A 13,037-nucleotide genomic window follows, 5' to 3' on the forward strand; every position below is an offset into this window, starting at 1 on the left:
AACGGATCTGTGGTTCCAGCCAGTGTCCTGTGTGTGGGGTGGTGTGAATCACAGTGGCAAATCTGGTCTCACTGCTCAGAACTCAGCCCTGCTACCCCTTCCAGGTGGGGTGTAACCTCAGCCAGCTAGGACCCCGGGGCAGAAGGGGAAGCTTGAATGATCCCAGCAACGTGTGCTACCATTGGCTACCTTCAGTCGAGTGCTGTTGGAATATCATCTGGTTCAGTGATCTCCACTGTCCTGAGAGGATGCTGCTACTGTTACCCCACTTTATAGAGGAGATTTTTATTTGTTTATTTATTTTTGAGGTACTGGGGACGGAACCCAGGGGCATTCTACCTCTGAGTGACACCGCCAGTCCTATTTTTTTATTCTTTATTTGGAAACAGGGTCTCACTGAGTTGCAAAGGGCCTCACTAAGTAGCTGAGGCTGGCTTCGAGCCTGCACAATCCTCCTGTCTCACCCTCCCAAATGCTGGGATTACAAGTGTGTGCCACCACGCACAGCTTTATAGAGAGGGTTGAAGGCCAGAGTGGGTCAAGTGCAGTGGTCCCAAGGAGGTTGGATCCAGGACCCCCTTCCTCGTGATACAAAATCCAAGGATATTCAAGTCCCTTAAAGGATATATCATACACACATCTGCTCATATACTTTTTTTTTTTTGTGGTGGTATTGGGGATGAAACCCAGGGGCCTTCTACCTCCGGGCTACACTCCCAGACCTATTTTATATTTTATTTGGAAACAGGGTCTCTTAAGCCAGCGTGCGCAGCTGGCTTTGAACCTGCGCGATCCTCCTGTCTCAGCCTCCCAAGTGCGGGGATTACAAGCGTGCGCCACCACGCCTGGCTACTCATATACTTTAAATCATCTCTAGATTACTTAAAATACCCAAAGCAATGTAAATGCTATGTAAATAGTTGTTATACTCTATCATAGGGAATAATGACAAGAAAAAAGAATCTGTACATGTTCAGTGCAAATGCATTTCCCCCAATACTCTGTGTGTGTATGTGTGTGTGTGTGTGTGTGTGTGTGTGTGTGTGTGTGTGAACTCAGAGAGGTTATACCTACAAGCTATACCTCTAGCCCCATTTTATTTATTTATTTTTGAAATAGGGTCTTGCTAAGTTGCGTAGGGCCTCACTAAGTTCCGAAGCTGTGATCCTCCTGTCTCAGCCTCCTAAGTGTCTGGGATTACAGATGTGTGCCGCCATGCCTGGCTTCCGTAATACTTTTGATCCGTCATTGGCTGAACCCACAACGTAGAACCTGTGGATATGAGGGCTGACTGTATCGTGCCTGAGATCTAATGGCCGAGTGGCCATTAGAGTTGATCAGGGCATCCCTATTCCAGGGCCCATTCCCTGAGTCATACATTTGAAGCTTCTTTCCAGATTCTCTGTGTGTGTGTGTGTGTGTGTGTGTGTGTGTGTGTGTGTGTGTGTGTATTACTGGAGATTGAACCCAGAGGCAGTCTACCTCAGAGCTACAATTCCAGTCCTATTTTATTTTTTATTTTGAAACAGGGTGTCGCTAAGTTGCTGAGGGCCTCAGTTACTTGCTGAGGCTGGGTTCTCCTGTCTCAGCCTCCCAAGTACTGAGATCACAGGGGTGCACCTCCATGCCTGGCTCCAGATACTCTTACCTAACTCACCTGTATAGTCAGGTGAGCTTTGTTGGGTGACTTCTGAAAAAGCCACTTTTCTTTTTTTGGTGGTACTGAGGTTCCTGAAAACTTTTCTACCTCCAGGTTACACTCCCAAACCTATTTTATATTTTTATTTGGAAACAGGGTCTCCTAAGCCAGCAAGGCTGGCTTCGAACCTGTGCGATCCTCCTGTCTCTGCCTCCCAAGTGCGGGGATTATAAACGTACGCCACCACGCCCAGCTGGAAGGGCCGGTTTTTTAAAAAAGGATGGACCAACTCCTTTTTCAGGATTCTCAGACTATTACCATATGTCTTCTTGCTCTTCCTTTTTTCTGTGCAGGAGACAGGGGAGCCAATGGCCGAGGAAGACTTAGGATTCCTGCCCTCTGCCTCTGTTCAGGAGCAGTTTGTGAAACATTTCTAGCATTTGTACCTGTCACAGTTGCTAATTCTGTCAGTGTTTAAGGGAAAGTTGAGTCCTGTCAAAATTCCCATGTGACCCAGCATGGTGGTACACACCTGTAATCCCAGTAGTTGGAAGGCTGTGACAGGAGGATCCCAGGTTCGAGGATAGCTTTAACAAATTGTGAGACTTTCATCAACCGAGTGAGACTGTTTCAAAATCAAAATAAAAGAGGGCTGGGGGTGTACCTCAGTGGTAGAAGGTCCCTGGGCTCAATCCCCAGTAACACACACACACACACACACACCACACGCGTGGGCGCGCGCATGCGCGCGCGCACATACCTGTAAAGATCATAGGGAGCTGCTGGCCTGGAGTGCACTCACTGCTCTTGGGGAGTCTATGTGGCAGTCTTTCCTCCAGAGTGGCAGCATACTGCTTTTTAAAACATTTCATTTTTTAAGTTTATTTTTTGAAAGCACGAGATCAATAGAAGAGGATGGATAGGAGTCAAGAAATAGGTTTCTTTAAATACCAGGCCTGGCCTCCCTGCAGTGAGGGGCCACGCCTTGGGGTGTGGACAGGGAAAGCGGGGAGGGGAAGCTGCCAGGCTGTCAAGGCCGCTGTGCAGGCCGCCCCTGCTGGGGACAGGGAGGCTGGCTTCCCTTATCAGCGAGTGGTTCAGCGATGTGAGCCTTGTGGAAGGGGGTTGTGGTGTGGCCCTGTTGTGATTTCCTGCCTTTTCTAAGGGCCTGGCCTGGTGCTGGGCCCCGGGGGTCTTGGTGGCTTCAGCGCCAGCTTCAATGAGCCTTTTCTTCACCATGCCCAGCACCACCTGAGTGGGGCCAGGAGAAGATGTATCAGGCAACGGGACTGTCTTCACTGGACCATGGCCATTTTGCCTAGTAGCACAGGCCAGAGATGGTCATGATCTGGGCTATGCTTTCTAGTACCTTTGTGCAAATTGGAAAGAAGGTCAGCCATGGATTTGTGCGGAGGAATAGCTCTCCCTTTCTCTGGGCATTCACAGCCCTGCACCAGGACACGCGTGTTTGGCAGGCAGAGTGCAGGTTAAAGTTCAGCTCCCTTTCTCTACCTTTGCTTGGCCCTTTGCACAGTGCAAAATCTACGTGCAGCCACACAGCAGGCTTCTCTGCTTCAGCCTTGCATTTCTCCCTTCCGGTTCTGGGGATGAAACCCAGGGCCTTGCACGTGCTGGGCTGGTGCTCTGCCGCTGAGCGGCACCTTAGCCCTGTCTGCTGTGTGCCTTGAGGTTGCTTAGTGCTGAGTCAGGAGTCGGGGTGTTCTAATTTACTTCTGATGATGGGATCTGGGTTCTTTTTTCTCCTTTTACTGTCCTTGGCCTTGGCCTTGGTCTGAGGGAGATGAGAGAGGGGTCCTCAAGGAGAAGCCAAGGAGAGGCAGCTACATGGCTACATGGCTTGGCTTACCAACTCTGCTGGGAACAAGGTGCCTCTTGGCAATTTTTGTCAGGCCAAGGTGAGCCCAAGTCTCTGGTGGTCCCAGAGGCCAGTGTAGCATGAGGTTTCCTAAGACCCTGTAATCACCTGTCAGAGCTGGGCTGCCAGAGAAAACCCCAAATCAGAGCCATTCTGATGTTCTGAAACATTTTGGGTGGGGGGTGGAGATGTTTTTCTAGAGCTTTTGATGAAAACTGTGGATCCTTTCCCCAGAAAAATGTCTATCTGTGTTCATGTCCACAAGCTTACTACCAGGGCTGGGGTCCTTGAAAGCAGGCCAAGCAGTCAGCCTTGGAGTGGGTTTGGGGGTTGGGTGGGACTTCCGGGCCCTGCAGGATGCCCCTCTGACCCTTGGACTGGCACTGTCTTTGCTTATCTAGCCTGTTCATCTGATGCTGCCCATCCTAGAACTAGTCCTCGGAGCTTTTCTGCCTCTGAAGCCCCAAGTCCTGCCTGGCGTGGACACCCCCAGCAGGGCCCCAGCCTTGGCCAGATTCAGCAGTGATGTTGGGTCCCTCTGTCCATCCCCCCCTGCAGGCCTTGCCTTCCCTCCAGCTTCACACCTTCTGCATCTGCAAGGCTTGGGGCCCCCCTGGTGGAAAGCACTGCTCTCCAGTCTAGGAGAAAGTGGCAGGGCAGGTGGTTCACACGGGGACCCACCTAACACCTTGTTCTGTGCCACTGAGCCTGCGCTCAGAGCCTTGGGCTTGCCTGGGATCTCTGTGAGGGTGGCAGGGCCCATTCTCCTCACAGGGACATCCCTGAGGAGGAGAGCTATGGTCCCAGAGGCACCTGTTTCAGTTGGGGAGATGGTGTCGTGTGGCTCACTTACACCTGTGTCTCAGTCAGCTAGCCACAACTTGTGATTCCAGATCTGCGGGAATGTGGAGTTCTGATCTGCCAGAAGTCTTGACAGATCTTCAGAATCCATCTTAATATTCTCCAGGAACCACTTTTAATAGTCGCAATTGGCCAGTTGTGGTGGCTTACACCTATAATCCCAATACATGGAAGGCAGAGACAGGAGTATTGCAAGTTTGAGGACAGTCACAGTGACACAGTGAGTTTCTTAGCAATGGAGTGAGACCCTGTTTTGAAATAAAAAATAAAAAGGGCCTGGGGGTGTATTTTGGAGTTAGAATGCCCAGGGCTTCAATCCCCAGCAACACACACACACACACACACACACACACACACACACACACACACACATACACACGTCAGGGATGGCACTCTGGCTCTTTTGATCCCTTCCTTCCCGTTGGTAAGGATTCTGGTCCACACATGGTACTAGAAGCAGTCTTTCAGGACGTCAGAGATGACCATGTCATGTCTCCCCTCTTAGCAGGATGCAGTCAGATCCTGCCCTGAGGGCTTCTTTCTGTAGCAGCCCTGGCCAGCGGCTGCAACTTTGGACATGGCTTGCCAGGCTCCAAGGCTTGGCAGACTGATTTCAGGAGACCGAAAGAACTCAGAACAGAGCCCTCCCTCACTCCCCACTCTTCCCTGGCTGCAGTGACAACAGTCCTGCAGGTGTGAATGCCTCCCAGGCCCTGCTAGGTGGAGTCTGAGCTGGACAGTGACCCCTCCCAGGTCCACCTTGTCATGGTGCTTATGCTCAGCCCTGGGTTAGGGGCCCTCCTTCATTTTTTTCCTTAACTTAGAAATATTTATTTCCCATCCTTCACGAAGTGATGGGGAGTCCTATGGTGTGGACAGGGATCATTTTTCAGCCCCCTATCCCCAAATGGATTCTGTGGCTAGGATTTTTCCTTTTTTGGTACTAGGGATTGAACCCAGGGGCATTCTACCTCCAAGTACACCTCAGCCCCCCCTTTTTTTTTCGGGTCTGGGGATGGAACTCACGCGCGTTTGACCTCCAAGCCACATACCCTGCCCTATTTTTATTCTTTATTTTGAAACAGGGTCTTACTAAGTTACAGAGGGCCTCACTAAGTAGCTGAGGCTGTCCACAAACTGCGATCTTCCGGTTTTAGCTTCCTGAATGCTGGGATTACAAGCGTGCGCCACAACGCCCTGCCACCCCAGCCCTTTTTAGTTAAAAAGAATTTTTGTGTGTGTGGTCCTGGGGATGGAACCCAGGGAAATTCTAACTCTGAGCTACACCCCCACCCTATTTTTTTTATTCTTTATTTTGAAACAGGGTCTCTCTAAGTTGCAGAAGGCCTCACTAAGTAGCTGAGGCTGGTCGTGAACCTGGATCCTCCTGTCTTAGCCTCCCAAATGCTGGGATTACAAGTGTGTGCCACCACACCTGACTTTTTTTTTTTTTTTTTTTTTTGAACCTGGGTCAGCTGGATGTGGTGGGGCACACTTGTAATCCCAGCATTTGGGAGGCTGAGACAGGAGGATTGTGGTTTGAGGACAGCCTCAGCTAATACTTAGTGAGGCACTTTGCAACTCAGTGAGACCCTCTTTCAAAATACAAAATAAAAAAATAGGGCTGGGGGTGTAGCTCAGAGGTAGAATGCCCCTGGGTTCTATCCCCAGTACTGCCCCCCCCATTTTTTTTTTTTTTCTTTTGAAACGGGGTTTTGCTAAGTTGCCGAGGGTCTAGTTAAGTTGCTGAATCTGACCTCAAACCTATGATTCTCCTGTCTCAACCTTCCATATCCTGGGATTATTATCATATGGCCTGGTGGCCAGGCTTCTCTGTGTAGCATCTACCCCTCCCAAGACATGAGTGGTTTACGCTCAAGGCCAGGGCTGGCCTGGCAGGGCAGGGGTGGGGCTACAGGGTTGTGGAGGGGACAAGTGTGTGTCTGTGGCCGCATTACCTGTGACCTGGTTTAGAGCAAACCTCAGTCCCTGTAGGCTCTCTGGGCTGTCACCCAGGGTTGCTTATCCATTCGAACATTTGTTGAGTGGCTGCTACTGTGAGTGGATTGGGCTGGGCACTGAGATTGGGTCATGAATAAGACAGGCAGGTGATGCCAGGTAAGGGAGGCAGACAGCAGCCAAGGGAGCAGCTAGGTAGATGGAACAAGAGCAGGTGCTGAGGCCATGGTGGGCAAGCAGGGAGCTGAGATGTGAGCTCAGGCTTGGGGAACCTGGAAGGAAGAGCCCTCAGACACAGAGGTCTTAAACAGGTAGAAAATCTTACTTTTACAGTGTCACACAAAATGTGGAACCATGGGACCCCTGGGGCCTCTTTCAGCACAGAGGTAGCTCTTGCTGGGGACAGGCTCCAAGGTGAGGCTTCATGAGTGGCATGGTGAGTTGACCTCTGCCGTGTCCCCTCCCTGTACATCCACTTATCCCGGGGGCCCTCTCTTGTGTGCGCACTTGCCTCTTTGTGCACACGCTTGCCTTCTGTGTACACACACTTGCCTCTGTGCACTCCTTCACTCACACAATTGGTGTGTGCATCTTGCTGGCCCGTGTGCACCCATCCTCCTTACAAATGCCTGCCATACACAGACGTGCATGTCCCCGATTCCCCCGAGACTGGGCAGGGGTGCCTATCTTGATCTCAGTGCTTCCAAGTCTCAGGAATTAAAGAGTTAGGAGTGGACTCCGGGAAAGTCTCTGGCCTCTGGCTGGTGACAGCGCCTTTGGTTGCCATCCAGGCTGGCCTTGTGCTGGCAGGACTGTCTCTGAGGTCCTCGGCCCTTAGGACTCCATGTTCTTCCTTTAGCTTAGGGCCCCCAAAGAGTGCCAGCTGCCAAGGTGGGCTCAGGTCACACCATGTGCCCCCAGTACAAGAGGCAAGCCCTCCCTCTTTCTGTCCCTGGCCCTGGCTGGCCATGCCATTGTTGAAGACCAAGTCAGGACAGACAGCAGGATTGGGAAAGCCTACGTGATCACCATGTGGGGTGGCACAGGGATGTGGCGGTATATTTACCTACTATGTTAAGAATGTGGGCCTAGGCTGGCATTCCAGGGGGTGGGTGCCGGCAGTTGTGGGCAAGTGTGCACATGCCCCAAGCTGGCCCAGAGCTCCTAATTGGCAGGGATGTGGTCAGGTCCCTGTGCAAAGAACTTCCATGTGCATGGCCAGCAGGAGGGCCTAATGCCTGTGCGAGGTCTGCCACTCAGACTTTCCGCAGCCAGCTGGTCAAGCCATTCTTCTCTTCCCATCTCTCCAGTCTGTCTGGAGTCCTGGACCCCAGAGCAGAGCTTTGACACCCATCAAGGGCTCCAAAATGGTGGGCATTTCCACATTCTCTTTCCCATGATGGCTGAGGCCTTATCTTTGTGAAAGAGGGGCTTGGCATCTTGGGGATACCCTCAAGTTCAAGTGTAGGAGGTCAGACTTCTTAACTAAAGGGTCTGAGTTTGGGGGCTGTTTGACCAGATACCTGAGGTGCCCAGAGGACAAAGGGGAGTCCTGTCAAGTGTCAGTGCCATAATTCTTGTGATTGACCATGTTTAGGGACTCGTTCAAATCTTGCTGAAGATGTCCAACAAAGTGGCAGTGTGGTAACCTTACAGGCCAGCAATTTTTTAACAGAAGTGCCGTGTGTGTGTGTGTGTGTGTGTGTGTGTTGTGCATGTGTGTGCGCATGTGTGTGCACATGTGATGTATGTAATTAAAAGTGAAACAAGAGGGACATTGGACTTCTGTGTGGCCTGAGGCTGTTAACCCTCAGGACACATGGAATGAGCATGAGGGTTGCATGCTCCTCTCTTGCATGGCTTGCTAAGATCACTTTAAGTGCTCTCCTCCCAGGTTTCAGAGGCTTCCTGGTCAGACTCTTCCTAGTGAACACCAGTTTTGCCCGACATGAGGTCTTGATTCCTATTTACAAAGCCACATAGTTGAAACCCCACTCCCCAGCTTTAACTCCCTAAGTAAAACAATAGCTTTGGTCCCTTCCCGAATCTCTGTGGATTTCATTGTCTTGATTTGGAGTTTCTCCCCAGGATGCACTCTTGGAAGGGAGGGAACATTTCCTGAACACCCGGGCCTGCTGCTCATTAACATGGGTGTTCCCTCTTGCACGTGCCGCTTCTGATGGTTAAAAGAGATGTGTTCTGTGAGGCTCTGGTCGGGGAGTAAGACCATGAGTAAATGACCAGGGAGGGCTGGTTTGGGGATGGCTCCAACCACAGCACCAAAGCTACCCGAGCGCTTGGGCCAGTGTCCTGGAGGTGCAGCCCTGACGTTTACTGCGCAGTCACCCAGTGTGGGCACACAGACACAGCGCTGTATAAACAGCATTCCATTTAATTCTCCCCATAGCCTTATGGCTTAGAGACCATATCATCTCCATTTCTGACATGAGAAGACAGAGGCCCAGAGGTTAATTTGCTCAAGGTCATATAACTAGTAAGAGGCAGAGCTGGGGTGTGAACCTGAGCCCTGTTTGGTGCTAGAGCCCACAACCGGCTGGTTTGCTCCTCTTCCAGGTTGGCTGCCCAATAGGTTACAGATCTGCCTCAAGTGTCAGGCCGAGGTTGCTGCTCCCCGGCCCTCGTGGCTAGGATTCTGGACAGCGTGCTTTCTGCCCTAGTTTATAATGGTTTGGAAGCCACCTTCATGGCAGACGATCCATGGTTTGAGCCCAAACTCAAAAGAGTATGGGCTCTGACTAGCTGTAAGACCTCCACGCGTCCCTTTATCTCTCTGAGAATCTGTTGAGGATTAACCCCAGGAAGGACTGAAGAGCACTGAGCCCAGCGCAGCTCACAGTGTGCACCCCGGGCATGCCAGCGATACTTGCACAGTGTGGAGAGATGAGTGGATGGTGGTTGCTTCAGCGTGCACATATGTAGAGCTGCAGAGCCCGTTAAATCTGAAAAATACCATGTGTGCACATTTTTGGCTTAAACAAAGTTCCTTTTACAAAGTCCATAACCCAGCTTTAATATTATTACATACCCCAGGCTGGGACTAATTCCAGGACAAGAGCGTTATGCTGTATAGTGTTTTCCCATGTTCTCCTTGTGCATAGCTCCAACCTGGTCTCAGGGTGCTGGGGCATGGGGTGGTTGGGACACCCCATTTCTGCTCAGCCTCATTCTGCAGAGTCCAGGGTGGAGTGTGTGTGTATATATGTGTGTGTGTGGGGAGGTTTGAGTTGTCTTCTGATGTCTCAGTCCATGAGTTTGTAGTGCTGAAACCTGCTGTCTATAGAGAACTGGCCTCTGCCTATTCTGAGGTCTCCCTGAAGGTTGTGTGTCAGCATGGGGACTGGTACCCTGCATTGCACCAGCCTCTGAGAGCAACCGTATTCATTCCTTGAAATAATTGAGAAAACCTTCGCATCTCAGAGGTGGTCTGTGTGGCACTTGGTAGGGGAAGGATGTTTCTAGGGTCAGGGAGCATTCTGAGCCTTTGCTTTATTCTGGTGAGTGGCAAATGGCTTCATCTAGAGGAGCAACTGGTTGTAGATACCAATGTCCTATAGTACTGAGCAGAGAAAGATTCTTAAGCTGCATCTGGTTTCAGATGATGCTGTGATTGATTAGTGATGTCTGCCAGGGGTACAGAGGTAGTGGTAATTGACCTGTCACTTATTTGCCATTCATGTTTTATTCTGATCATTTAGCATCTCCGTGAAACCAACAAAGGCCTTCTTGTCAGCTTTGCCACCTCTCTGTTGGTCATGAATATTATATAAGCCCCCCCCCCCCACTTTCTCTTTCTTGCCTTGTATCCCACCCCCATGACCTATTTGTGCAACCCACAGACTCATGGGCCATCTCTGTTCTCTCTTGCAGTTGAAGAGGGGGAGGCCTCGGACTTCTCGCTGGCCTGGGATTCTTCTGTGACAGCATCAGGTAGGTGCCCAGGAGTTGCTGGGGGGCTGGGGGTGGGGTGGGGTGCTGGCCCAGGAACTCAGAAAGCCACCCAGCTGGTGAGGGAAGTGGTATTTTTCATGTCACATTCCTGTCTGTATCCAGACTACCCTGTGCAACATGATTTTATATCAGTTCCATATGGTCACTAAAATCTATTACATACGGAGACTAATATGCCCTTATTCTCCCAAGGGCCACATTTTCTTCTTGTGGTACGGTTCAGATATACAGTGATTTCCCCCTGCACCGGCCTGGAGCTCTATGCACTGGGTGCCACTGCACATTCATTCCAGTCTAATTGCATGAAAGCCACTTTAATGGGACGTTGAAACTCCAGTCTAAATAAGAGTTCTGTATCTCCCTTCCTGGAAGGGGCTGCTTTTCCTTCTCAGGACCAGCAGACCCAAGCTCATGCCTCCAGGGAAAGGTAATAAGGGAAACTCAAGCTTATGGGGTGATGTGACAGGTAGGGGACTTGGGTTTTTCACATTAGCTCTTTCTCTTCCCAGCAACTCAGTTTCCCAGCTGCAAAAAGAGGTAAATAATGGAGGTTGTTCTAACTATAAAGGCTTGTAACCTGGAGCAGCCCACAGAGCTGGAGACTAGAACTGGCTTCATTGGGGTCCCTGCTCCTTGTCTGGTGGGTGCCAGGCCTGCCCTAGGGTCCTGGCCAGCTGCCTCTGGATTGATGGGCAGCTGAAGCTGGTCCAGTCTTGGAGATGTTAAGGCCTGAGAGCACCTACTAGGCAGTTATTAAGTCCAATCTTTTAATTATGGAAACTGAGGCTAGAAGAAAGATTTGCTGTGGGTCAGCATTTACAAAATGTGGATTTAGGCATTGGCATATTGGTGTATTAACATATTAATGGTTACACATCTAATTTTGTGATTTTATAGACATTTATGACTTAAAATAATACCACATTTATTTAAGTGAAAACACTGAATTGACAAGACAGTGTTAAGAAATAGTAGGTGATACTTAGGTTTAAAACAAATCATGAAGATGATTCACAAATAAATGCAATTTGGGAAATGATGGTGTAGATGGGACAGAGAGTGTGGAGAACTAGTTCCTGAGCCCAGGTCCCTGGACTCCCGTTGCCAGCAGGATCTGGATGTTGCTTTCAGAGTCTGCAGGGTCCTGGCTGTGTCCTGGCTGGTCTGGGCATTGCTATGTCTGTAGGTGCCCTGGCTCTTGGTGAAAGGGGCTCCCTCCACAAGGTAGGGCCTTCCACAAAGGCAAAATGGTGGGAAGTGCTCAAATTCCAGGAAGGGTTAGAACAGGCTTTGGAGTCAGCGCTGGACAGGTCAGGAGGCTGGGGGCAGGGCCATGGAGCCCTCTGTCCTGTTTCCCTCTGTGTAGAGGAGATGTGACCTATTGCACATATCTCAGAGATCCAGGCCTGCCGGCAGATGTGGGAGTGCATGTGCTCAGGCGTAGGCTAGCCTCTAGAAAGTGGGCCCCAAACCCCAGTTGAGGAAAGCTCTGGGCCTGTGTCCAGATATGGCTGCTTTCCTGGTGGTGCTGGATGTGATGCGGGCGCCAGATGGCGTGGCAGTGGCTGTGGTGAGCGGAGAGCCCCATGCTCTCTGGGAGTCGGGCACCCAGGCTTCGTTTCTAAGGCAGTGAGGCATTCCTGGTCTTCAGGAGGCAGAGCTGATGCTCGAGGGCCCTGCATGTCTGCAGGTCTGTGACGCACAGTGGTTGGCCAGCCCCAGAGTCTCCCTGAATGCAGTGCAGGTTGTGCACTTTGCCAGTTTCCAGCCAAGAGCTGAGCGTGCCTCACGCACATTGCGGGAGGATTTGTGCCCCTGGTGAGTTTCCTCTGGCTGCCGGAGACCCCAGAACCACAGTTCTCTGTGCTGCCAGACAGCTTTGGATCATCTGTCTATTCCATCATGGGACGAGGGAGGGCAGAACACCCTGGCAGTGGATAATCCAAGAGCCAGGCCAGAGCTGTTTTGTTGTTTTTGGCCTGTCTGATGATTTTTTTAATAGTCCGTGCATGTGATGAATTATCCTTCCCTGTTTTGTTGGACTTGGCCTGTACCAGTCAGCTCGAGGCCCCTGACCATGGGCTTATGAGGTGGCTCAGGGCATGGGTGGCAGGAAACAGCCAGGGTGGGAGGCGGCTGTGGGCACTGGTGGTAGCACATTCACTGAGCTCTTACCTATCATGTCTCATTGGACATTGCTCACACTACGAGGTGGGTGCTCTTTCTAGCAGCTGCTGGATAATTTCTCTGAGGACTGGTTTAGGGGTGGCCATCTGCTGGAGGACAGGGCCAAAGGCATGGTTGAGGCTGCTTTTGTCTAATACTTTTCATTAAACTGAGAAAATGTCACTTGGCCACATCAGAGAATGGGGGCAGATGCCAAGGAAATATTATGGGGGACAAAACCTCCCTGACCACCCTTGGCATGGCCACTGAGAATTGCTATGCTCATTTGGCAGATGAGAGAAGAAGGCTTAGAGCTGTATACAGTACTGTGCCATACTTCCCAGCCAATAAGCTGCGGAGCTGACACTCGAACCCAAGTCCTCCTGCAGCCAGAGCTTGGTGGCTTACTTAGTTCTGTGCCACCTGGCACCAGGAGGTGGAGAGCTGAACAGAGACCTGAAGGTTTGGGCAGTGTTGAGGCTGTGGGTCAATCCCTGGCAGGATGGGCTTCAAGGCCGCAGGATTGGGTGCATTCTGTTCCTCAGGATCCGCAGTGGCCATGGCTAA

The 13,037-nt window shown here is 51.0% G+C and overlaps 1 protein-coding gene across 1 annotated transcript in view; it reads left to right on the forward strand.

Annotated features, from left to right (window-relative positions):
* Window positions 1-13,037, forward strand: part of ZNF423 (zinc finger protein 423) — a gene marked incomplete at both ends in the record, with an annotated part of 312,523 nt that overhangs the window by 54,089 nt on the left and 245,397 nt on the right. Inside the window, one exon of the mRNA XM_080703536.1 lies at window positions 10,224-10,283. Coding sequence (XP_080559662.1) covers window positions 10,224-10,283 — 60 coding nt within the window. The remainder of the gene's footprint in view (window positions 1-10,223; window positions 10,284-13,037) is intronic.

The sequence above is a fragment of the Muscardinus avellanarius genome (genome assembly GCF_963383645.1).
Source record: "Muscardinus avellanarius genome assembly, chromosome: 10".
Taxonomy (NCBI): domain Eukaryota; kingdom Metazoa; phylum Chordata; class Mammalia; order Rodentia; family Gliridae; genus Muscardinus; species Muscardinus avellanarius.